The 27,783-nt window shown below is 40.7% G+C and overlaps 1 protein-coding gene across 3 annotated transcripts in view; it reads right to left on the bottom strand.

The window, feature by feature from the left end:
• The window catches only part of ANTXR1 (ANTXR cell adhesion molecule 1), a 238,428-nt gene that overhangs the window by 143,828 nt on the left and 66,817 nt on the right, over positions 1 to 27,783 (bottom strand). For all 3 annotated transcript variants that reach the window (XM_025353548.1, XM_025353549.1, XM_025353550.1), the window contains exons 9-10: positions 16,628 to 16,688; positions 4,819 to 4,917 (exon numbers count right to left, since the gene is read on the bottom strand). In XM_025353548.1, the coding sequence (XP_025209333.1) occupies positions 4,819 to 4,917; positions 16,628 to 16,688 (160 nt within the window). The remainder of the gene's footprint in view (positions 1 to 4,818; positions 4,918 to 16,627; positions 16,689 to 27,783) is intronic.

Raw genomic sequence — 27,783 nt, 5'->3', positions numbered from 1 at the left:
TCTGTCTTCAAAATTGTCTTAGCTATCTTGGTCCTTTTTAAATACATTGCTGGATTTTGTTTGCCAATATTTGATTTAGATGTTTGTCATTAGTGAGCTTGATCTCAAATATTCTCTACTTTTAGTGTCTGTGTCCAGTTTTGTTTTTTTTAAACCAAGATTATGTTATTATCATAGAATGAATTTATATGCTTTTTCTTGGCTGGGTGTGGTGGCCCACACTTGTAATTCCAGCATTTTGGGAGGCTGAGGTGGGTGGATAGCTTGAGCCCAGGAGTTCGAGACCAGCCTAGGCAACATGGTGAAACCCCATCCCTACAAAAAATACAAAAATTAGCCAGGTGCGGTGGCTCACATCTGTGGTCCCAGCTACTCAGGAAGCTAAGGTGGGAGGACTGCTTGAGCCTGCGAGGCAGAGGTTACAGTGAGCAGAGATTGTGCCGCTGCACTCCAGCCTGGGCGACAGAGCCAGACCCTGTCTCAAAAAACAAAACCAAACAAAACATTTTCTTTATTTCTTTCCTCTGGAAGAGTACATATGTGATATGGGTCATTTGTCCCTTAAAACTTGGTAAAACTCAGGTGAAAAAAATCTGGATTTGGTGCTTTGATTGGGGGACGGGATGAAACTTCCTCAAATTCCCTTCTCGTTCATATAGTTCATGTTCATCTGTGTCTAATTACACTGTTTAGTCCATCCATGAAGTTTTATTTCAGTGAATCAACTTTTTCAAAACTAGAATTTACACTCAGTTCTTCTGCAAATCTGCTTTTGATGAGTATTCTTTCCCCTATGATCTGTTTGATCTCTTTATACATTTTAAACACGTTTATTTTCCATTCTCTTTCAAATTTGCTCTCTGATCCTCCCTTTGTGCTTGTTCTGTTTGTTTCATTCATCTTGACATGGTTTGTCATTGTGTGCCATCAGCCCACCTTTAGGGGGTTGTTTGCTGCAGGCATGCTGTGGGTGTGGACCATGTGGAAGCCTTCCACAGGGTGAAGCTGCATGGCCTGTGTAGGGCCACAGAGATCAGGAAGGTCGTGGACCTATTCTGGGGCTAGTTTCTTGATTTGGTGCTTCTGTATCACATGGGGGGTGTAACATCATTACACCTGTGGATTTGCATCCCCTGCCTGCTTCCTTGTCCAATTAAATGCTTGGTGTAGCTTGCTGGAGCCTGATTTCTGCAGGGGGCTCTGCTTTTGTGTGATGCCTTGGCACAGACCTGAGATCTGGTGTCCTGTATCTGCATCAGCATCGGGATCACAGCCTGCAGCCTGGCCTGGAGCCCCTGTGACTTTGTTTCTTAACTTGGGTTTTTATTCCCATTTCGTTTCCTGTACTTGGAGATTCCCATTTCTTTCCTTTGAGTGAGGCCACACGATATAATTTGAAAAATCATATTTTATCCAGAATTTTGGATCTGTTTTGTTGACCACAAATCTAGAAACTGTCTTCGATTTCTAAGTGGTTGATTTTTTAAGCAAATGCAAGGAAATTGGGAGAGAAGCATGTATTAACCTATTTTCTGGTTATGCTTATCATCTAAGAATGTGTCTAAACAATTTCTACTTTTGGCATTAATCTACTGGTATTTTTATTCATGTCTTAGAATGATCAATTTGCAAAGTTGTTCACAGTCATTTAAAAAAGTATTATATGCCCTATATCTTTAGAGCATAAAGATACATGCTCCAGATCTTTGATTTTTAAATTAAGTTCTAAGACTTGAAAAATAATATTAATATCTCCCACTATCCACATAATTTTAAATTTGTTCTTTTGACAGATTTTGCTTCACGTAGCTTGCTATTGCATTATTTGCTGAAGACCCTGAGGTTGGCCTCATGTTTGAAGTGGCTAGAGTCACACAGCCTTAGCTTCATTATTGGGCCTTCAATTAAGTCTTTCTCATTAACAATATCACTTATGTTCTCTTTTTGTCACAAAATTCAATGCTGCACTTAGGAAAAAGAATCTCGAAAAAAGAAATATGTGATATAAAAATAAGAACAGATAACATTTTAAAACTTGGGGTATAGAGGTGGAGAAGGAAAATGGGAAAGGTAAAGGAATCTAAGTGTATTTTATTTTATAGGGAGGAATCAGTGGAAACTATGACATTTATAAAGTTGACAGAAAAATGTAGATGTAAATGTGCTGCATTTTAAAATTTGCTCATCTTTTCTTCCTCCACAGGTTCTTGTTCATATTATTTTCTGCATGGAAATGAACAGGTGAATTACTAACTAAAGGCCAAGTGTTTTCCTCAAACACTATTTTTCCCCTTAGAATATTTTTAATAGCTGTATGCTTGAGTTTTTGGGTGTTGCTTACAGCACAGAATATGATCAAATCACTGCCTTCATTTTCTCCAAACTGTTGGCATTGTGCTAAAGGCATGGGTTTGTGATTTAAGCCAAATCCCTACCCCAACAACCTCTATTTCTTTTTGAATATGAATGAGGTGACAAGCCTGTGCATATGTTTGCAACTATATATTAGGAAAGGAAGAAAGGAGAGAGAGGATGGACTGGTTTCCCAAGAAAGAAATACAATTTCACAGAGAAGTTGGAAGATAGGCCTTCGAGTACTCACTTTACAAATCCATAGTGAATTTGCATTTCATCTTCTTCCTATTACTATTTAGATGGGGTCTCACTCTGTCACCGAGGCTGGAGTATAGTGGCATGATTTCAGTTCACTGCAACCTCTGCCTCCTGGCCTCAAGTGATCCTCCAGCCTCAGGCTCCTGAGTAGCTGGGGACCATAGGTGTGCACCACCACACCCAGTTAATTTTTTGTATTTTTGGTAGAGACAAGGTTTCACCATGTTGCCCAGGCTGGTCTCGAACTCCTGAGCTCAGGCCATACACCCACCTCAGCCTCCCAAAGTGCTGGGATTACAGGCATGAGCCACCGTGCCTGGCCTCATCTTATTTAATACAGCATCTTGTGTAACCTTTGAGCAACAGCACATAGCGTAGATTCTCTCTCTCCCCAGCCCACTTCCATGTATCTTCAGAGAGCTTGGGCCTGAAAGCCCGCTTGTCTGGGAAGTCTTCTTTGGAAGGTATTGATGTCTTTGAGTTAAACCCTCAGGAGTTTCTGATGTTAGACTTGGGATTTTGGTTAAAGAGAGAGAAAAGGGGGACTTAAGCGACATCGCAATTGAAAGGGAGAGAAAAGAACTCTGCTGGGGATGCATGTCCAACTTTCACACTGTGACTACTCAGGGATATTTCAGAATGTTTTCAAATAGCACGTACTTTTTGGATCTGTGAGAGCATTTCCAAATATTAAGAAAACTAACTGAATGTTTCCAATGTTTGGAATTACTCCAAGGCCAGGAATTCCAGATATTTGTGAGGAAGCCACAGCATGTGTCTGTTTAACTACTAAAGTGGGTTTTATGATGTCAAGAAGGAAATATCCACACCCCTTCAATTCTTCTTCTTTAAAAACAAGATAACCTCCTTTAAAAGGCTATCAGTAGCCAGGTGCGGTGGCTCACACCTGTAATCCCAGCACTTTGGGAGGCCAAGGCGGGTGGATCAACTGAGGTCAGGAGTTCGAGACCAGCCTGGCCAACATGATGAACCCCGTCTCTACTAAAAATAAAAAAAAAAATTAGCTGGGTGTAGTGGTGCACACCTGTAATCCTAGCTACTTGGAAGGCTGAGATAGGAGAATCACTTGAACTTGGGAGGCGGAGGTTGCAGTGAGCTGAGATTGTGCCATTGCACTCCAGCCTGGGCAACAAAAGCAAAATCAGACTCCAAAAACAAACAAACAAACAAAAACAAAAAACACACAAAAACAGCTATCAGGAGGAGAAAATTAGTGTGAGTGATTAGTCAACAAATGTGTGTCCTCCTCTCCTCCTTGCTCTCTCTACCTCTCAGGGCTGTTGTAGCAAAAAGATGTGAAGCATTTAGAAGGTACATAGCATTACAGAAAATGCAATATATTATGACGGTTATCACTACAGATGTGGAATAAATAATTATCTGTGTGAGGGATGCCAGATCCAAATCATAACCAGTGCTTCTGGCATCTGTCCCTCATGTAATCATCTTCCCCATCTCTCCTGGTCAACCACATGAATCACACACATCTTTAAATTAGGAACTTGACTGCTACAAATGTCTCATGAAGAAGCCAATGTTATGATAATTCATTTTTTCTCATGAAATGCACTTAGTTTTACTTCCATATTCCTGTATTTCATGTAAGATATTCACCATGATGAGAGTTTCTTGGCTACTCCACACAAGAACCATCCAGATTGAAAAAAGCTGCACAGTCTACATGTGCAAGCCTAACGGTTTGGTTTTCGGTTTATTCCAGATTAATGCATTTAGACCATTCCTTTTTCACACTTACCCTTAAAAGTCCCAATACTTTGTTAAGACGCCTCACATTTCTCCAGCCCTAATTAACCATCACCAGCACTGCCACCTGAGAGTGAGCCACTTGGTAGATGGCAGGGGACAAGGAAACCAGTGTCCCGCTGCTTCCCTAGGGCTGCTGCAGGGCTGGGACTTGTGGCTCTGTGTTTTGTGGAGGACAGGGGCTCAAGTCCAGCCTTACTTTGCTTACCAAGCTGGATGCCCATGGGACTATGCCCACCCAGGGGGTGCCTTTTCTGACTGGAACCACTGTAGGGGCTCACTATGCCCTTGCTACGGGTCTTTCTAGCAAAGAAGACTCTTTTCTGCTGGTTTCATGTATGTGGCCTTGCTGGAAGCAGGGCTGGGAATTCCCTTCTCTGAAGCCAGTTGAAGAAACCCATGGACTCTGCAAGGACTTACTGAGTGTGACCGAGTCATTGATCTTGAAGCTGCAGAGGACCCTGTCCACGTTGCGGGCATGTCGGAAGCCATTTCCTCTCACGACAACTTGAAATGACTCTGAAATAAAGAATAATGACAAGACTCATTACTTGACCAATAACCTTAAGCTTCCCATCTGCCCTGATTTACAGCATTTGTTCACTATTTCACCAGGCTTAAAATATTCAAAAATTAATTTAGGTTGAAAACCAAAAGCAACCAGGTGGGTTCCTTTCACAACTTACCAGTACATCCTCACTAGGTGTCCCGAGGAGGGCCTATCACTTCTTATTTGAATTCCCACCCTTTTATCTTTGGGCTTACTGGTCCTCCTACCCGAAAGCCTTCCTCCCTCCTCTCTGTCCATTCAAATCTTAGCCAATATTCAAGTCCAGGCAGTTTGAAAATCTGTAATCTCTGTAGCCAGAGGAAGCCACAGGGGAGGGGCCCTCCACTTCCTCTTTAGTCAACTCACCTCCTCTGTGTCTGTTTTACACATTGTACTCCTCTGAAAGGATTTCTTAAGAGCCCACAGTGCCTACATTTTAGAAAGTCACTGCCTTAGGGCATTCACAACTTGTCCTGAACAGTGTAGGATTGTCATTACGTATGGTCTGGTGTTGTTTTCTTGTCTTTTCTCCCCCAGCTGGAAAAACATTCCTTTAAGTCAGGAGTTGTTTGATACCACTATGGCACTCCTATCTCTGCTGGGCACACAGTAGCACTACATAGGCTAGGTAGGAATGATTGTACTTAGGAATGAATCACAGTCTTGCTTAGCAGCGCTCAGTTGCCAAGTACTACCTACTTGAATTGATATCAGCCCCTCAGTGTAGTACTCATTTGTCTCTGCATAGAAGAGATCATATATCTTGCTAGCCTGCATATTAATTTCTCATTGGCATAACGTATGTTTGATTAATACACATGAATAAAATCGTCATTAAGTAAAAACCACTATCCTTTACAATAGTCCTAACATGGAAAAAAACCAATAATTAGTTGGCTAAATGTTTGGGAATATTTGCTTAAGTTTGTTGGTATCTAATGGTCAGTGTTCCACTTTTTTCCCTTTTATCAATCATCCTTTTGTATCTACAAATTGGGGATTGGGATAATGCTATGTGGAATATCACAAGAGAAATAGACTAAAGGTCAGAGGAAAAAATGCAGCGTTTGTGAATGTGGATCTTAAACAGTACATTGCTGTCTAAATGTTGACTTTTTGTTGGAGGAAGAATGAAATTAGAGAATTAGTATATGGGACTCTCAAAGTTTAATAAATGTCGTGAGTGTATGCCACCTTCATTCCCATGAAACTGATTTAGAGGTCATGTTTGCCAAGACAATAATAACTAATGCTAATTGCTCCCTCAATGTGAGCCAGGCCCTCTGTGAAATATTGTACATGTCTGAGTCATTTAAACCTCACCACAGCCTGGGGAGGTACAGATGAGAAAACTGATCTTAGTGAAGTTAAGTAATTTGTCCAAGATCCCACAGCTGGTAACTGTCAGAATCAGAACTGGAATCGAGGTCTGTTAGGCACCAAATGCCATGCCTTTAGAACTCAGCCATTCTCTTCTGAACCACCATGCGAAAATGGGGACTCATTGCCTTCTGACAGATGAATCATTTAGGAGTTGAAGTTGTGATTTTTTTTAAAGCTTATTTTATTTTAATTTTAGGCAGGTTTGCTGATTTTGCAGAAAAGTGGAGCAGGCCTGGATGTGAAGCAAGAAACTGAAATTTAAGTAAAAGAATGCAGAGGCACTACATGTGCCACAAGGAGTACAAGTTAGAAAAGAATGCTTTTTAGAAGTAGAAGAGACCTTCACAATAAGGAAATGGAGATTGTGACATTTTGAATGACTTGCCCAGAGTCATGTCATTAGTAAAGCAGAAAAACTGGGACTCATATCCAAAAGTTAAGGTGATGGGCCTATGGTTTTTTCAGGAGCATAAGTCCTATGACTATGAAGGATTTATATATACATGTTGATGCAAATGCACAATTGCTACATTTAGAAAGATGGGCTTAGTAGTTTTCTTTAGATGTCTGTCAGGCACCTGACAGATTCCTCGGTTGGCTCAATAAGCAATTTAGTACGTGTCAAGCATTTGTAGAAGAATCTTGTCTTCTCTTATTTGCTCAGTTAAGCCTATAGAAACCTATTTCTGTGTCCATTTTGAATGCCAGACATACAGACATCTGTCGTTTGACGTTTTTGCTGATTCCAAATATTTTCTGCCTCACTGCTGTGCCTACTTCTCTTGTTTCCTGAAAGATCAGCAGAGGAAAAGAAGACTGTGGAAATGCAGGCCACATGCCAAACTCTATTCTCTAACACCATGTTCTAACATTACCAGTTGAGTTGCTAAATCCTCTATAAAAGAGGCTGCCTGCATGTCTGCTTGGCCCGACCTCAGGGAGTTTAGGAAGAAAGACAGCAGGAATCCATGATGTGGCAATGGTGGAAACCAAACAATTTAACCCCCTAAGCGAGGGCAGAAGATGGAGGCAATGATGCTCTGGGGAGTGCACCCAGGCAGAGGCGAGCTTCCATCCTGCCCGATAGGGTTTCTGTGTTAGTGCACACATTTGGTTACCAGAAGAGCCCAAACATCTGGCCCGACAGCCTGACTAGAATGTCAGCTCTTCACACATAGATGTTATATAACAAAACCCTTTTGAATGAATCTGCCAGTAAGTGAAAACCAGGACACACTAGAAACAGGACACTGATTTAATTCCACTAATCTACAAAGCCCCGAACCCACCTTTCAAAATATGTACAGCTGTGTTTTCAGGCAACTTGTATGTTGGCTTACAGCTCCTATAAGAAGTACCTCAAGATTGCAGGGCTTTAGGGAGGAATTTTCCACCTGAAAATGGTCTTTGATTTAATCTTTTTAGTTATATATCCTTTAAGGTTCCCTTAAGATCTATATTCTTTTGTCACTGTTATTGCCAATTACAATGAAAGCTTCCTAATGGCAGAGGCCAACATTTCTACTTCTTCTGAATGCTGGGCTGTGCCTTAACCCAGGACTGAGTCAGTCTCAGGATGAGCTCACTGAGTGATTGAATAAATAACATATCTTGGCATAGAAAGAGAATAAAGGGGAAGGATAAGGTGGTCATTTATTCAGGTCCCAGCCAGGTCTAATCCTGTTTGTTTTCTGAGGCTTAATAAGGTCCATGAATGAAAAGATGTTCAACATCATTAGTCACATGGAAATACAAACCACAACCATATGGAGATATTACTTCATACTCACTACGATGGCTGAAAAAAAAAGAGTCGGACAATAGCATCTGCTGGTGAAGAAATTATAACCCACATACATTTCTGGTGGAAATGTAAAATGCTGTGGCCGCTTTGAAAAATAGTTTGGCAGTTCTTCTACAAAGTTAAACATAGTGACCTTATATCCCCCAAATTCCACTCCTAGACATATACCCAAGATAATTGAAAGTTATGTCCACACAAAAACTTATACATTAACGTTCACAGTGGCATTATTAAAAGCAGCCAAAAAATGGAAATAACCTAAATGTTCATCAACTGATGAGCATGGCATTTCTATAAAATGGAATATTATTCTGCCATCACAAGAAATCAAATTCTCATACATGCTATGACATGGATGAACCTTGAAAACATTATGCTAAATAAAAGAAGCTAAATACAAAAGGCCACATATTGCATGACTCCCTTTGTAAGATATGTCCAGATTCGCAAATCTGCAGAGACAGAAAGTAGATTAGTGGCTGTCAGGACCAGAGGGAGGAAGAAATGGGGCAATAACTGCTTAATGGGTATAAGGTTTCTTCTGGAATTAGATAGTTATCATAGTTGTACAACTTTGTGATATATTAAAAACCACTGAATTATACTTTTTATTTTACCTTTATTTATTTAGACGCAGTCTCACTCTGTCACCTAGACTGGAGTACAGTGGCATGATCTTGGCTCACTGCAACCTCTGCCTCCTAAGTTCAAGCTATTCTCCTGCCTCAGCCTCCCGAGTAGCTGGAATTATAGGTGTATGCCACCACACCAGGCTAATTTTTGTATTTTTAGTAGACATGGGGTTTTACCCTGTTGGCCAGGCTGGTTTCAAACTCCTGACCTCAAGTGATCCACCCGCCTCAGCCTCCCAAAATGCTGGGATTACAGGTGTGAGCCACCACTCCTGGCCTGAATTGTACCGTTTAAAAGGGTGATTTTTATAGTAGGTAAAATATAGCTCAATTTAAAAAAAGAAAAAATAAGGTCAGTAAGTAGTTTGATAGACTTATTCCATTCTGTTCTCTCCTTTTATTTCTTTGGTTTCCTTTTTTCTTTTTGGAAATGTGGAACACATAGCTTTGAGATGACCTCAATAAAGATTGCATATCATTCACTCTGTCTGAAAATGAGGTATCTGTATATTCTCCACTTGTTCTGGTCACCCAAGACTTTTGTGCCAAATTATTGTCAGTGATATTTCATCTTGTGAGTCAGTTTGAATTTGCTCTCCTCTTAGATGCTTAATGTGGCATAGAACATCAAAAATAAAATGTAGGGACTGACATATAATGGGTGCTTTCTGATGCCTGAATTGTTCTAGAACTTTTTTCAGTTATAGCTTTTAATTTATAATAACTTTAGTGAGGCATAATTGATATACAATAACTTGCACATAAAGTGTATGATTTGATAAATTTTGACGTATGTATACAATCATAAGACAATACCACAGTCAAGACAGTGAGTGTAGCTGTCACCCCCAAAAGTTTCCCTGTGTTGCTTTGTAATCTCTCCTCCCAGCCCTCCCTACCTCCACTCCCACACAACCACTGGTCTGCTCTCTGGAACTGTATATTAGTTTGCATTTTCTGGAATTTTATGTAAATAGGATCATTCAGTAAGTAATTTTCTTGTCTGGCTTCTTTTACTCAGCACAATTATTTTAGGAGACATCCACAATTACTTTGAGATTTATACATAGTTTATTGCTTTTTATTGCTGAGTATTAATTAGTCCATCATACAGGTAAACTATAATTTGTTTATCCACCTACCTGTGGATGAACATTTTAGTTGTTTTTGGCTATTAAAAATAGAGTTGCTATGAATATTTCTGCACAAGTCTTTCTTTGTTTGGACATAGATTTCCTTTTCTCTTAGGTAAAACCTCAGAGTGGAATGGCTGGGCCATATGGTAGGTGTATATTTAATTTTTTAAGAAACTGCCAAAACTCTTCCAAAGTGTTGTGCTGTTTTGTATTTGTATATGAGAATCCTTCCTCTACATAGAAATATCTTTAAATGAAAGGAAAGATTGAGCAGAGAATGACACAATCCATTTGGAAGAGGTGACCGAAGGTTTGAAATGAATGCTTCGAAAAACAATGAAAAGTGAGAGAAATACACCACTATCTGATATTGCTTGAATGTGTCTGTTTTAAACATTGAAATTTTCAAATGGTAAACATGACGCCTTAAATGTCTTTCTTTTTGTGCCAACTCACCCAGTTTTATCAGAAACAGTGGGAAACACAGTAGAAATACAACTGCTGCTGAAATGACAGTGTGAGGAGCTAATTATAACTTTCTTCCGGTTCTGGAGTACAGGAACTTCAAGTGTAGAGCAGTTGGCAAGTTGCACACTTGATTCCAATTAGTTCCTTCCTGGCATCCTTGCTTCCATAGCACATTGTGAACTATGGAGGTTGGAGGCCAACTGAATGGGACCACAGAAAGATTGTGCTCAGGCACACAGTGCATTTTCCAGAGAGGAGCTAAATTAGGCAGGGCCAAATGGGTCCATATTCTTAATTAAACAGAGGCTAATCTGTAAAAATATTTAATTAGAAACTTTAAAAAAGAGTCTATATTGGGAGCAGAATTACTGAAATACAAGTAATGTCAAAGTTGCTACAAAGGGTTTCCACATAGCAGGTGACTTCCTGCATGTTTTGGAACAGGGACTGTAAATACAGTGACATAAGCACCATGCTGAATGGCAGCCACATGCTTGGCCTGGGTACTGGGGTGACAATGGGGAGTGGTGAGGAGTACCGTGAACTGGAAAGTGTATATGCTTCTTTTAAAGGAAGTGATTCAGTCCTCAATAATCATTAACTTGTAATAAATACAGGTTCAGTGTTGTCAGTTCTGATTTTTCAAGACAAGATGAAAATCTGTATTTTTAGGTGAAATTCGATTTTCTAAATGTTAGCAATAAATTTAAGTAAAAAAATGCAGTATGAAGAAGAATATATATGCAGATCAGATAGGACTTGTAGGCTGCCAGTTTATAACCTCTGAGAGTGGAGGAGTTCTGGGAAGGTTCTCTCTCCTTATATATGTTCAGCAATGCAGTGATTGAAATTCTTTTTGATTTCTTTCTTTCTTTTTTTTCTTTTTTTGAGACGGAGTCTTGCTCTATCGCCCAGGCTGGAGTGCAGTGGCGCGATCTCGGCTCACTGCAAGCTCCGCCTCCCGGGTTCACACCATTCTCCTGCCTCAGGCTCCCGAGTAGCTGGGACTACAGGAGCTCGCCACCATGTCCAGCTAATTTTTTGTATTTTTAGTGGAGACGGGGTTTCACCGTGTTAGCCAGGATGGTCTTGATGTCCCGACCTCGAGATCCGCCCGCTTTGGCCTCAAAAGTGCTGGATTACAGGCGTGAGCCACTGGGCCCGGCCCGAATTCTTTTTGATGGCAGCAGATTAGATATTCTCTCCACTCCCTCTCCCCATTAAGAGTTCCAGTTAAAAATGCAAAACAGTTCCAGGAATACTGGTTTGCTCAGTTACTGAGAAATAATCAGCCATTAATACCTTAGTGGAAACTGATTTAAATCTTTTAGAAATCTGAAGCTGTAAAGGAGACTCAGAGGAGGTTTTCTCCAGATAGCATCTGCTTACAGATGGCCCTTCTGCTACTGCTCACATCGGGGGAGAGCTCAGACCGTCCACTCCATTGTTGGAAAGCTTTAGTTGTACAAGTTGCATGTGGTAAGCCAAACTCTGCCTCACTGAATTCCTCCCCAACCCCTCCATGGTGGTCTCCTGGAGATATACATAATACGCCTAATAATTTCTTTCTGCATGGGAATCCTCCAAATATCTAAAGATGCTCTTGTGAGTATCGCAATTCCTGGCCTTAGTCTCTGTGATGACTTCAGTTTTTCCTCATTGCACAGGCATCTCATTAGTGCTCTCACTACTCTGTAAGCAGACCTCTGCTACAGTGCTTACTGCATGGTTTTGTAATTTATTTGAACATATGACGATCTCCCAGAGTGAACTGTGAGTTTCATAGGGGTGTGGGTGGATTTGGGACTAAGTCTTATACATTTTTGTGTTCATATATTTTCACGTGGGTTGGTGCATAAAAGACACTAAGAATCGATGAAAAGAAAGGAGGGAGAAAGGCAAACAGGAAGAAAAAGAGGGAAAGAAGAAAGAAAAAAGCAAAGAAAGAAGGAAATGAAAGAATGAATCCGTGAATGAATTATAATGTGATTTCCAGATCCATTACCTCTACGCCTATGGGCATGCCTTTGTCAATGCCATTCTTAAAATGTGGGACTTGAAACCATGGTCTGAACATGGAATAGGACTGTTAGTTCTCCTGACCTGGACACTGGATGGTTATTGATGCACCCTAAGATTGTGTCAGCTTTTCTTAGTCAGAGGCATTCTTGTTGGGGAGCAAGACAACTGTGATCATTCTTGTCTTTTCTCCTGTCTACCGTTAATTGTTACCAAGTCAGGATTCCCTAAACCTGCCTGTATGTGAAACTGGATATTTGAACCCGAGTTCAACATTTTATATTCATCCCATTAAATTACACCTTGTTAGGTGCAGCCCAGTATATAAAGGCCGGTGCTGGATTTTGGCTTCGTTGTCATTATCTCGCTGCCTCGCCCAGAGCTCAGTTTGCTGTCAGAACCATTGCTGGTGATGGGCTGGGGTTGAGAGCCAGCTGAGATCACTGTCTTAGGGGAATGCAATCATCAGCATAGAGTGTCTTGAGCAGGACAGACCTGGGTAGGGCTCCACAGCAGGAGCTGTTCTAGGGGCCAAGGAAAAGAAGGAATTCACAGAGAGTGAGGGGAGGAGGCTAAGAGGAAAGGTTTTTGATGTAAGCAAATTTTACCTTCTTCATAGATCTGTCTAGGGATTGGTCCCACCATTATACATTAGAAATGTGAACAATCAGTTATTTCCTTTTTACTCTCTCCCCCAATACATGTGAGTTAATTAATCATTTTGCAGATACTCTTCCCCAATTTTCTTTCAGTGGAGAAATATACAGGAATGCTTTTCTCATCTAGGTATGACGTTATCAACATCATGATTCTAACGCTGGCCTTTAATCCTTAATAAGATGATGCTGATAACAAGCCATCTTGTTTTGCATAACAATTTATACTTTTCAAAGCACTTTCATATAAATACCTGTATCTTCGAACTAGCTTAATAAAGTCACAGAGGGGCTATGCCTCGCTCTGACAGGCATCTGGACAATGACATGGGCTCCCAGGCCTCCTGAAAGCTATGTTTACTCCAGAGAATAGTCAACAAGAAATCTTCAAGGAAATCTGTGGAAGAAATGTTGATGTAAGGATATCTTTTGGGAGTTTCATTCTCTTCTTAGAAATGTTATTCTGTAATCAGCATGTTTAAACCCTTATGGCTCGAATTTGAGAGATGGGAGCTTGCCTTTTTCAAGACCTAGTTCTAGCTTTCATCATTGTGTCTTGTTTTAATTTTTTCTTTATAAGAAATAAAGATAATATGATTGGATAGTTTATTCTGATATAGATAACTATTGTTTATAAAATAAGTAATATTGCACATAAGCCAGAGATTTTAAGAAAATCTAAAGAAAGATTTCTTAGATTGGATTTACCAGATTTGTCTATTTGATTGGTTCTACCAAATAAACAACACTTGGAATAATTTATCTGTTGAATTGCTTTGTTTAAATTTATTAGTGGATTGTGTATTTGTTTCTTGTATTTTCCTTAGCTTTTCCAATATTATCTTTTAATTCTTAATTCATTTATTTTTCTATTTCACTTGATGAGAAACTTTGAAATCTATGAATTTGATATGATCAGATGCTGATATGATATGATCGGACCCTGGTATTTCTATGTCATTTTTGTTTAGTTTAGGTGGTGTTTTTATTGTCTTGAACACCTTAATGGTATATAAGGGATATTGTTTAGTTTTTGAGGTTAAAATTACTTACAAAGGCAATTTTCCATTGTCTAAGTGGTGGAGATTTTTCCTTTTACTTTGGTCTTACTCTACCTTTGTCTATTAATTTTAGATTTTGCTTCATTTTAGTTGCAGTTCAAAGGTATGTTAACTTCTTATGGTTGGTGAAAGGAGTTAATAAGGGCCAAATAGGCAAATATCAGTGGCATTTTTTTTTTAATGAATACATGAATCAAGACATTTAGTCAACATTTATCGGCCACCTAGTAAGTGCCGGGTACTCTGCTAGGCAGTGAGAAGTAGAGAGAAATAAGGTTCCTTCTCTATCTTTAAGGAGCCTACAGGGAGGGAATTCATTATACTAGTGAATTAACAGAAACTGTGTTCATTGTCTTTAGACTTTCTGATTCATTCCAAGGTTGCACAACACATCCAATTAGATTGCTAAACTCAAAGTCTGGGTTTTCTTCATGAATGCAATAATTGCACAGTTAAGGAACTCCCTTATTTTCTAATTGTTTTAAAATTACAGAACCATAAAATGTATGTTTATAAAACAACCCCCACACACAGCATGAGATTTAATTAATCAAATATCCTACTCAATTCCTCTACCTGAAGCACACAGAACCCAGAGGTGAATTTACGTTGAGGCTCATGAAGCCTAACTGAGGCTCCTCACTGCACAGGCCCCTTACGAAGCCCTGGCGCTGCATTCATGTGGTCATATGTTTTTGTCAAATTTGCCTAGGTAAGATTTCTGAATTCTTAAAGAGATTCTCACCGATCTACCTCTGGGGCAATCACATTAACCCCTGCCATCTGTGTGGTCAGGTAGCAATTTATCTAAAGGTCAGTGGGTAATCTTTTGGGATTGCCTTTCTTTGGGAAATTAGTACATATTTCTGAATAGTCAGTCACCAAGTATTTTGCTAACAACTTTATGTATGTATGCATTTATGTATGTACATACGTATTTATGTATGCATGCTGTATATTTATGTATGTATATAACTAGCTACTAAGTATTGATAACAACTTTATATCTTTACATATATACTTGATGTTTTGCTGCTGGCACCAATTTTTTAGTGCATCTAACTCCCTGAAAGTCTTTCAATTATTCTAAAATATAGCCCAGAAGCTGGAATAAAATCCTTAAGGAGTTCCCTCATTTATACCAGTAAAATATGCCATAAACATTGACGTGTGTAGTGTTTGAAGAGGCCTGAAAGTTCTTCCTTTAATGCCTCCTACCTTATCAGGTTGTAAGACATATAGTCTGTTGGTAAATTAATAACTGGCATTGTATTTTGGGAGGCTGAAAAGGTGATATCAACAATAAACTCTCAATGGTGAAAGATGCAAGTTTCTGGGGGACAGGAACTCACACAGAGGTTTTCCTTCCCGTATCTCCAGCACCTTGCACAGTGCCTGGCATGCAGCAGGCACTTAAGAATACTTTTCGAATGAATGAAAGAAGAGTGATGGGGAACCTGTCAAGAATTATATGAGAAGCGCCAACATGGTTGAAGTTTTAAGCAGTCTGTTAAATATGAAACAAGAGCATGACCCTGATTTTGATCATTTAGAGAAAAACTTGTCACTCGAAGAAGGCTGATTCTTTGCATAGAGACTTTCTTATTAATGACAAAACTATATGGCTCTCTACGGGGACAACCAGAGCCATCCACTACCATTGTGTGAGGACTGGCAGATTAAACAGTTAAGATAAATATACTAACTGTGTGAGAAGGCCAGCATCCAACTAAAAACTGAAGTATAACAGTATTTCCAGTGTGGCCTATGACCACCATGATTGTCCGGTACCTGCAGGGCCTCATGAAAAAGAGAGGTGATTCCATTTCTATCCAGAGGTAGGGTGTTGGTAGTCACTCAGTATTCAGTGTAAGAATCCAGTATTTCTAACAATTCCCTTCTAATTAGGTCCCATGAAAGAAGATTTTTTTTTTTTTTTTGAGACGGCGTCTTGCTCTGTTGCCCAGGCTGGAGTACAGTGGTGTGATCTTGGCTCACTGCAACCTCTGCCTCCCGGGTTCAAGAGATTCCTGCCTCAGCCTCCTGAGTAGCTGGGATTACAGATGAGTGCCACTACACCTGGTCAATTTTTTGTATTTTTAGTAGGGACAGGGTTTAACCATGTTGGCCAGGCTGGTCTCCTGACCTCAAGTGCTGACCTCAAGTGCTCTGCCTGCCATGAGGTCAGACCTCAAGTCCTGCTGACCTCAAGTCCTGACCTCAAGGGCTCTGCCTGCCTTGGCCTCCCAAAGTGCTGGGATTACAGGCGTGAGGTGCCACACCCAGTGAAAGAAGATAATTTGGACAGATTTTTTTTTTTAAACTTTCAAACAACTGACATGTGGCTTCCTTCTTTCCTTTTTTCCTTGGAGCAAATTTGGTTAGCAATTTCAACTCCTCTTTTCACCCTCCCCCTTCCTATTCCTCTTTCCCACCCCACCACCAATGAAGTACATATGTGACTGGAACTCAAAATATCATAAATGGTCTGAAAACAATTAGCATTTCATTTCAATTTACCTCCTGCACATATGGTGGATGGTTCAGCTGCTAGAATTTCGATGCAGGACTTCTTCAAAATCTAGGAGGAGAGGAAATAAAAGTCAATGAACAGCTTATTTTGTTCAAAGATAGAATTAGGGTTTTGCTTTTAGCTACTGAGATAGAGATAGGAAGGTTCAAGGACATTTGGTTGCAGTGGGGATGGGGGTGGGAGGAGTCTAACATCTTGACTAGTACCAATGCCAAACATTTATTAAGCCAGATTGTGCTAGATGCTGTTGGGTGTCCTAAAAACCCTAAGAATTATTCATTCATTTGCTCTTTTGACAGGTATTTACTGAGCCTATGCTACACCAGTCCTAGTTTTTGCAGAGGTTTAACATAGGGTTGTGGAAATGGGACTTAACACTGGAAATGATAAATGCCAGTGGCCACTCATATTGTAGGTGAAAGGGTGCAAGAGTAGACGGTAGGAACTGCAGAGTTTATGGAGGAGATGCTGGGGCAGTTATGCTAGGAAAGGCTTCACGGAAGAGCTGGGAGCTGAGGGTGGGACTCAAATGAAAGGGAGTGGGTTAGGGGAGGGTTAGGGTCCAGGCAGGGAATGGTGTGAGTAAAGGTGAGAAGGAAAAAGTACATAGACTTCTTGAACTGGAACAAAGGCAGCTTGAAAAGTAGAAAAAAAAAGAGTGATACTAGATAGAGCTGGAGAGACAGGATGGAGATGGTCAACTCTCCACAGGAGCTGCATAGTCAGATGACTGAGAGTTCCTTTTTTGCTTGAAAACTCTGGAAAATGTGAGCTTAGAAGGGGGCATTTGTGCCTCACTCTTCAGGAAGACCTCCTGAGACTTAGTTACATGGAAATGTACACTTGTCCACAAATGAGTCTTACAGGGTTGAGTGGAGAGTCGGGGGAGCCCTGTGACTTCACAGGAGTTAGTAATGAAGACTTTTGCTGGCTAGAGCAGGGTTTCTCACCGGTAGCGCCTAAGTTTCTCTCCACCATTTACAAATCCTACCTTGAGAATATTGATTCTAGAATTTGAATCAAGTATTTTAAACATGTATAAGACATTGAGTTAATTTACCAACCAAATGCAGTATCTTTACTTAATTTGGAATTTGAGATGGTTTAGAGGGCTGAAGGAAACCTTTCTCTATTCATGAAAAGGGCATTTGTTAAAACAACTGATGATATGATTATAAAACTTAAAGTCTGTGAAAGAAGACAGCATCTTTTAGCATTGGGAAATGCCCATTTATTTGCATTGTTGTATTTATTTACATATGCTTCTTTGTTCCAGCTTAAGTGATACATTGTAAGACGCAAATGAAAGAGAATAAATGACAATGTGGGGCTGACTAAAGGGAAAATAAAGGGAAGATGATGCAAGAAGTGAGAATAGCATAGAAAAAATCTGCTGTGAGGAGCTTATTTCCTTGCTACAGTGGACTTAGTTCCAGGCTTTCTAGTAGCAAACGAAAAGGACAGCCAATATTTATGAGCTTTCTCAATCTGTGCAATGAAAACAAATCACTTTCTCAGAAGAGATCATATTTACCCATTCCAGAGAGAAATCTGGGCATCCTTATAGAGAAGCATTGCGAAAGAAAATGAACAAACATGCTTAAGAAAATATTAATATGCATTTATTGAGATAGGTTATCTCCCCACCATGTATTTTAGGTAACTCTATGTACCTGAATGTCACCAAAAACAACATTTCTCCTTGACAATCCTAAAATCCAGATTTTCTGGCTACTTTTCCTTCACTCTGTAGAACTTCATGGCATTTTTGTACTTCGATTCCCTTATTTGTTTGCAGCATTCTCCTGACTCTGCAGTTGGAAGTAATTTGTTCCTTCAGCTTCTGCCTCATTTCCTCAGCCTCTGGCCTACCTAGCCACCTCCACCCACCCCAGACACAGGTGCAGCCTCAGTTCCTCCCTCTGCCCTGACTGTAGCATGAAGGGAATGTTCCGGACTCCCATGTCCCTTGCCCATCTCTGTTACAGTCAGCGGTGCTCATACACCTGCTCTGGGCATCTGGGGTCAAACACTGAGCTCCTGCTTTCCACTCATTGTCAGTCTAACTTGGGAGCAAGGACCCCAAGGATATATCCTGGGCACCTGTGTTTCCCTGCTGGCTTCCCCAGTGTCTTACAGTTGATCTAGTCTTTTTGGTCTCTTGTGCATGTAGCACCATCCTAGGACTGGGGCTTGCTAGCATCCTGTGACTCATCCCAGACTGCCCTGCCTGAATTGTGAAGATTGTCCATTCGCCCACCCCCAAACTTGCTGCTATTGGGCTCTTCCCGTTTGATGGGGTACTTCAGCCAGTGGTTGCCGTGATTGAGGGAGGAAGCCACTCCCTTTGACTTGTCCTCAGGCACAAGTCTCCAGACAGCCCACATTTGAGAAACAGAGCTAGCCCAGAGGGGGAAACTTATTAAACAGTGATATTAAAATAACATGAAGCTGTTTTTTGATGTTTTAAATAAAATTCCTCAGGCATTTGACATCTCCTAATAAATCATTTTATCATCCACAACTAAAGACTTCAAAACAGTCCAAGAACTAAAAAGAGTTTTGGACTAGTCCTGTCCTCATTCCCCAAACACACACATGACATTTTCACCCATCTGAGTTTCAACCAACCTTTTTGAACCAACTCTGATCCTTAACCAGGGATTGGTAAAGGAACCATCCGTGGGTCTTTGACCACAAAGGCACACTGACAGGGGTTGTCATAATAAACACATGCTGTATTATTCTCTCAAAGTGTCTGCAATTAGCTGATAAATCTAAGGGGTGTATGGAGGGCCAAAAAATGTCAGCCAAGCAATCCAGTAAAAACACTGCTTTCCCAATCTTAACTTAAAACATCTGGAAGGATGCAACACAGCCAATAGAGTAAAATTTATCAGTGAGGGGGATGGGCAGGATTTGTCTGGGACTGGGGCTCCTACTCATTTGAAAGGTCTGGTCTCAAAAGGTAGGAAGTCACAATGGCAGTTGGTGGATTTGAAGGGTTCTCTTGGTTCTTAGCAGCCAAGACTGTATGGTAATCAGCCTGTCTGAACTGTAGCAGACAGCGGATCAGCTCAGGGACTGGAGACCGTGTGGGGGTGGGGAGGCCCAGGCAGTGGTAGCCATGGCAGAGATGTAGACACAACACTGGGGAATCGTTGATGGGAAATCACTAGATGCAGTGGAAGAGACTCACACAGGGTAGGGCTGATGTTAGAGGTAAGAGCCTTTGAGGTGAGGGTATGATTGATCTGCAGAGGAGAGAGGGATAAGATCACTGCATGCCTCAACTATAATCCTACGCGAGGAGTTGGGTCTTGGCCCTGGTCCGTATTTACCTGACCTATGCTCCTTTATAAATCCCTTAACTTTTCTGAACCCCAATTTTGGAAAGCAGTTTAGTATCCTGAGTAATAGCTTGGAATCTGGAATCAAATAGCTGAGGTCAACTCACTCATGAGCTGTGTGACCTTGGACATGTTCCATAACCTGAGTCCCTGTTTCCTCTCTATAAAGGTGGGATAACAATAGTATCTACCTGAAGTACTAGCATAAAGTTGTTGTGTTGGGAAGATGAAATGAGATCACACAGGCAGAGCCCATAGCACAGTGCCTAAAACCTGATAAGTAATCAACTAATGGTAGCTATTACCATCGAGAACTTAGGCTCTGGAGACTGAGAAGATAGACTTGGACTCTGAATGGGTTTACATTCAAATCCAAGTCCCATCACTTACTGGCCATGTGGACTTGGACAAGTTATCAAACCTCCAAATCTCAGTTTCCTCTGCTGTAAAATGGGATAAGAAAAACACCAACTTCAAAGGGCTGTATGATGGTTAAATAAAATAACAGTCATGAATGCAGAGACATTTTATTGGTAAAATCAATCGGATTTAGGTAATAAAATTCATATTGGATTGGACAGTGAGGGAGAGCGTGAGATCAAGGAAAACTGACAAGGTTTTTGTCTTATAGACAGAACTAGACAGATGTGATTGATCCACAGATAGTTAACAACCCTTGGGTCACCAGCCAGCATGAGCACCTTTTGAAAATAAGTCACCAAGAAAAGTGGTCAAAACGGCCTTGACAGTAAAGCACTAAGAGAATGTCTGGCATGTATGCAAACAACAGTTGCTGGTAACTATTCCTTTGTCATTATTATTGCTACTGCTGCTACTTTTGGGCATGGACTGTGGTTCACATGTGCTTAAACCCCATCACCCACCACTGGCCTTCTGCTTAATCATATTTGCTGACAAAAACGGAACCAAGGTGAATGCTATTTTTCTGCCAACGTTTGGACAGATTTCAAAGAGAAAATAGATGGAAAAGTATGTTTGAAATCCATAAAGAGCTAAATAATTGTAATGTGTTGTTTCTGGTAAGTTTACTTTTGTACATCTCATTGGATTATGGGTGGGAGGACGGGTAAGAGAAGCAGCAGATGTACAAGAACTTTGCCAAGTTACAGGAGCTGTTTGATATATTTAAAGTGAAATCCATTGTGGGCCAGTCTGGGTTGTATATAAGAGTTTATTTTTTTCAAATTCTAAAAATCTAATGTCCTTTTTCATGAATTCTAAGTTCATGCAGAATTTTCGCAAGAACCTTTATAGAACTGTGAATATCTGCACAGAGTTATAAGGAAACCCTCCCTTATCATAGGCACAGCATAGTTTTTTCTACTTGCTCTGCCTCTTGCTTCAATAAACAACCAATCTTTATTTACTTGGCCATTTCCTGTTGGAGGACTTTTTTGTGTGTTTATAATGGACCAACCTCTTTTATCCATTCACGGTATAGGTGCCTTTTGCTTTCACACATATTTCAGAAAGTCTTTCAGAGCATGTTCCTTGGTGTCTTATTTGTTGTAAAGGGTAAATTCTGGTTTAAAGATGTATGGGGCTTGAAGTATGCTGGTGCCAAGGATGGTTAACTATCTACTGACCACTTACATCTGTTCAGTTCTCTAAGACAAAAACCTGAACATTGAACTTAACTTTGCTGTCTCTGTCACTCTCCAAATCCAGTATGAGTTCTGCCACCTAAGTGCTGGTGATTTGACCAATGAAATATCTCTATATCCATGCACATTTTAATGTCAACTACCATCCTTTAGATAACTTATCCTAGTTTATAATTTACAGTTTTGTTTTTTTTTATTATTTGGTCACTGTCTTCTTAGATTATAAACTCTACAAGGAGAAGGATTGGGTTTGTTTTTACCCCTTATTATACTCACGATGAGTAGCCTGGCACATAGTAGGCATTAAATAAATATTGGATGAATAATTGAATAAATGACACACTTCCTGCACATCTTAATAAACTGGCATTATAGCATATTATGTATTAATCTCCCTTTCCCCCTATAAGTGTAACCTCAGGGTCTTCTGAATACAAGGCCATATTCTGCATCTTGTAATACTCCCCTTGTCTGATTAAGCACCACCATCTTTGGGGACTTGCTGCCTTCCTAAGAGGCCAATTTCAACACCTCGTTTTTAAAACATTGCTTACCTTAAAAAAAATAATGTTGTAGGTATATCATAATCCCCTGTATTAGGTTGGCCAGCTTTGTAAAGGCCTCAACACCTTTACTTGGGAAAAACATAGAGACCTGTGGTTGGAGTGTGGGGCTCAGCCACCCACAGAAGGGCCACACGCGTTATTACAGCTGATGGCAGAAAGCATGTTAGATAAGCCTGGGGACAGCCAGGCAGCTTGGGACACACAACTGGCTCAAACACATCTTCAGGATCGTCAATGTTGTCCCCATGAATTTTGAAATGATTTAATCTCTAATTAATAAAATGTTTAAAAAGTTGCCTTTTCTAACTACGTTCTGCTCCACACTTTAATAGGCACACATATTGTTAACCATGGACGTTATCCCAGATCCCTGTCAGTTCTATAGAGTCTGACTTTAAATAAAAATGGAATATGGCCAGGTGCAGTGGCTCATTCCTGTAAGTCCAGCATTTTGGGAGGCGAGGGTGAGAGAATTGCTTGGGGCTAGGAGTTTCAGACCAGCCTGGGCAACATAGCAAGACCCCATCTCTAAAAAAAAATCTTTACAAATACAAATGTGGAATATTATACACACATATTTCTGGGATTCATATATGATTTTATGTACACTAATACACTATACCAAATACATTATACCACTCTTACATGCAAGAAAACACACTTTGAAGCAGTTTGTATATCTTAAACAATAAAGCTTATTCTTAAAACACACCAAAGTTTTTGTCTGAGGGAGGGCACCCCACTCAAATAGATGCTACTCTGTTAGTTTCACACTCAATGAGAATCTGATCCGAAGGAGTGTAGGATAAACAAGGTTCTAAAAGTGAGGAAATTCATTTGTTTCCCCACTAAACCACTTTCCTCTCATGTTTGCAGGAGAAAAGCTCAGAGAGCTGGGAACTCCAAAATGTGGTTTATTTAATAAGATGAGCAGACTGGAAAAGTGAGTGGCCCTTCCTGGGAGCTGATTTCGTTCTAAAATTCTGCTGTTGCTTTTACAGTGGGTTTCAGCAGATTCCTCGATATAGGAGGAGGGGCTGCAGGAAGAATGGGAATGATCTGAGGATTAACTGAACATGTCCCTCTGTAATCTTTGTAGCCTCTTCAAGCTCTGGGAATTCTTGTTCAATTTGGACTTTTTAATAAGCTGAATAGAAATAATAGTGGAGGAGAAATGCCTGGCCTGAGTGTCTGCAAAATCTGAGTCTAATTAATGACTGCTGAGGCAAACGATTTTTTTAAAAAAAGATTTTCTGCCCACTACTGAAATTACAATTGATTCTATTTATGTTTTGTATCCCAGCCTGCTAATGTGAATGGTGCCCAGAATGCCATGTTTTACAGATGCAATCTTGGAAGAGAGGGGAGGGGAGGGGCTGAGGGGATTTTACAAGAAACAGCCACAGACTGCCCTCTTGTTGTGCAGTGTAGGTCTTCCCTGGGTCACAAAAGCTGTATGGTACTCTGGGTTGCTTTATAATTAATAAATATGCAAAGCACAGTGCTGTATATCATGGGAAATATGACACACAGGGCAGTCTTTGGGATTGCACAACTTAGCATGTGACCAGGAGGAATGGCGGACGGCATGGAACAGATCCCACATGCCAAGTAAGAGCTTTCAACAATTGGTGCTACTGGAGTCCAAGGCAGGGAGAGCTCATGGAGGAGGAGAGAGCAGGGCAGGCTTTTGTAGAGATGGGAAGACTGAAGGGTGCCTTTGGACAAGATTCAGATGGGGTGAAGGAAGGGAAGGAGGTTGCCTAATTTATGAGAAGAGCTGCTGCTGCTGAAATGTGCCTCCCCATCTGCTAGCGCTGGAAAAGGGACTAGTTCAATAAGGCAGGCACTTTGTAGGACTTTGGGAATGTGACATGAATTTTGATCATAGGAAAACCCTTTGCAGTTCTTGCTGGGGTCTTGGAAGAGTAGCTGGGAGGCAAGCCTGGAAGACAGATTTCGCCTTTTATCACAGCTTTGTTAGGGTCTGGGCCAGATTAGGGGGTTACATTGCTTCCCATGAGTGGAAGGGACAAATCAGCCAGGATCTGGTTTTCATACATAAAATAAATTTATATATACCATGGAATAGATTGATTCCTCGGTTCCGTTGATCTCCCAGTTTCCCCGATAGCAAGGATGGTCATGCCACAGCTTGCGAGAAATCCTTGCAAATATAGTGTGTTTGCTCAATGCTTATTGTTTACTGTTGACCAAACATGCAGAAAGCTCTATGTGCTGACTCACTCTGCTTAATAGGAAGCCCAGTGTCGGCTTAAATATTTATCCTAGGGAAATTCTCCTAAATGGAGATGGCTTGGTGCCAGCAACTATGGGCTGTCCTTTTCAGTGTCCTTGGTTTCAAGCACTACCCTCAATTGCACATCAAGTGGGGATAGCTGGGAGGAGGAGCTGGCATTGTGGTAAGAAGGCCAAGTGTTGGGATTCAAAGTTGCTGACCCATTTCAGTGTTATCTGAAGCCAGCTTTCATGCAGGTTCCTGTTTCACTGCCTGAAGCATTTTTGAAAAGGCAAACAAAGACCCAGGAGCCTTGCTGGACCTTTGCTTCACATTTTTGCTAGAGGGCTGGTGCTAAATTCACCACTTGCGGTCAGTGGAAATTCCCTGAAGAAGCCACAATATGAGAAGGCACAGGAATAGTTTCTTCCTTTACAGTGTTACTGGCTTAAAGGGCTACAATCTTCCAACCATCCAGACTTCTTGTAATTTTATCACCGTATTCTGCAGAAGCGAGTGGGAAAACTGTCATGGTGCTCAGAATCCTGTGCAAGTGTGGATGGGGAGATGTTCCTTTCAGCCTGTGTCAATTCTCCAGCTTCCCAGGACAATGGTACTTCATCTGTTGGGCAGTAATGATTTCTGGAGGTGTTCTCCACCTGGTAGTAAAAGGAAAAGTGCTCCCCTGCCCATCCACAGTGTATTCGGATCAGGCCACATGGACTCTGGTCTTGCCTCTGTCAAGCTAGTTCACCTTTTTGATCCTCAGTGTCTTCCTCTCTGAAATGGGGCTGCTTCCTGGCCTGCCTGCATTGTTCAGTAGAGCACAGTGGGCATTCACATTGTGGGCATTAGAAAGACTTGAGTCTATTCGGGATCACTATTCACTGTGCTGTGTGGCCTTGGACAAGTTAGTGAATCTCTCTGAAATTTTAGTATCTACTTCTATAAATGGGGTAATGATTTCTATATCAAATGGCACCTGTGAAGATTCAAGGAGATGATTACGTGAAATGATTTGCACAGTACCTGGCACATAGTAAGAACTTACTGAATGGTGGTTTTGATTATTTTTACCTTCCTAAGAGAATAGAGGTAGGAAAAATCATGGGCTGTAGAGTCAAGGAAAAAGCAGGTTCTAACCCTGCTTTCCCCTCAGGGCTGTGTGGTCTTGGGCAGGTTATCTGAGCTTCAGTTTCTTCATCTGTAAAATCAGAATAGGAATATGTACTTTGCAGCATTGTTACGATTTTTAAATGAAATCATATTATATGGGAAAAAGGGACAATGTCTCGTTCCAAGGCAAGTTCTCTACAGCTGTTAATTTCCTTCTGCCCTTTTCCTATCTCTCTCAGTTAAGAAACTAAAATGGAAAACAAGCGGGAACGTTTTGAAAAAATTTGACACATAAGTACTTCCTCTTGAAGGAGGCAGGATTGAAGAACAGTGAAAAGATCAAAACATGAGTATCAGATTGAGGAAGCAGAGCGTCTGGGGATTTGATGAATCCAAGCCCTGGGCAACTGGCTCCTGGTAATCCACTGGTGATTTTCCATTTCCTCAGACATTCATGGCTAAATGCCATGGATAGAGCAGAATCTCTGACCAGAGCTGAGTTCAAATTCCCCACTCCACCATTATGAGAGGGCAGACCTGGGGGCAGTTTCTCCAACCTTCTTGCACCTCAGTTTCCTCACCTATAAAATGGGGATAATTAATCCTTCTTCAGAGAGTGGTGGTCAAGTGCCTGGTAGAGGAGCTGATAGAGAGAACATGTTCAAGTCAGAGTTGGTTTTCTTCCTCAAAGGCCGAAATGCTATTGATTCTGAGTGTCATGATGTCTAGATTTCCTGAGTCTTGATTTCAAGTCTGATTGCTCTACTGTCAGACTCTATATCTAGCTATAGTTTCCTATTGTCCTTCGATTTAGCTTCTACCTGCTTCTTCTTTTCATCTTCTGCCATTCTTCACTTTAAGCATTGGTCTTTCATTCTCCTATGCACTGTCCTGGGCCATGCTCTGCCAAGAACATTCTATCCATGCCCTTCCAATGGATGCCTCCATTGCATCCTTCAGTTCATCTCTTCAAAGGAACCTGGGTTCTTTGTCAACCCTTTTACTCTTAATCTCATGGCCATGTTATTTCTTTTATTCCAGTTATCACAATTTTAATTCCACATATTTATTTATTTACTTGTTTTGAATGTGTCTCTCCCACTGGATTGTAAACTCTACCAGGACAGAACCTCTACCTGCTTTAGTTGTTTTACTGAATGGTCAGAGCCTGCCATAAAAGGTTTTCAATGAGTATTTGATATATGAATGAATACTAGCCCCTGCATATTAATTTAAGGTTTAAAAATATGGGCATTACGGGCAGAAAACTTTGTGAAGAATTTGAGCTTATCAGAAGCTGCTCTGCAATCTTATTTTGGATAATTAAGCCCAGTCCTATTTTATTATGAGAAAATAACCAGCCACAAAACAACATCCATGGGAACAAGCTGGGATAGAAGCTTCAAATGGGGGGGGGGGAAATGGAGAGTTTTCTTTTCAGTATCCAAAAGGGGAAATGAATCTACTTCTTAAAAAATATTTAGCCAACTTTTAGGCCATAATTATTTCTGTCTGATTTGAGAAAGATGAGCTCTCTCTACTTGTCCCTGTTTCTGAATGAACAACTGCCGTAAACATGGGTTTCCAGTACTGGAAGGATCAAAACCACTAGCATAACTCACAGATAAAAGCTCGCAAGAATGTTATCATTCAGCTGAAAGTTTGGAGACTGAAGTCTCAAATTAGTTTTCTTCCTATTTTGAATGATGGTTTTGCTAAAATTTCTTAAAGATCTTTGCAGTTATTTCCATTTGGGGATGGAGGAAGTTATACAAACATGTGGGCTCATGTTGAGCTTGGGTGAGTTGCTAAGGCTGGTGTATTCAAGGACAACACTGATTTATTCATACAAAAAGAGTCCCGTCATCTGTGTGGGAAACAACACGTGGAGTTAGGCACACGGCTCATGAGGACGTTTGAACAGGTAAGAGTTGTCCTTTTTCAGAATCTAGCCATCTTAAGGCAGGACTATTGCCTCCTAATTGGCCTACAGTCTCTGGGGATCCCCAGTATGCCTCCTATGTACACAAGCACTGCCATCAGATTATTTTCTTAACTTGTTTCAGTAATTACACCCACTGCCTGTAGGTTAGAGGCAAAACCCCTTCAAGGCTCGTGTTAATCTGATTTCAAACCCAATGTCGAGGCTTGTTTTCCATTACTCCTGACTCCTTTACCCAAACTGTCCCACCAGATAGACAGGTGTTATTATTACTGACCCCTGAATAGGCCTTTCTGTCTTCCAGC

The sequence above is a fragment of the Theropithecus gelada genome, chromosome 13 (genome assembly GCF_003255815.1).
Source record: "Theropithecus gelada isolate Dixy chromosome 13, Tgel_1.0, whole genome shotgun sequence".
NCBI classification, from domain to species: domain Eukaryota; kingdom Metazoa; phylum Chordata; class Mammalia; order Primates; family Cercopithecidae; genus Theropithecus; species Theropithecus gelada.
The sequence above is the reverse complement of the archived record's forward strand: the minus strand, read 5'-3'. Positions and strand labels throughout refer to the sequence as shown.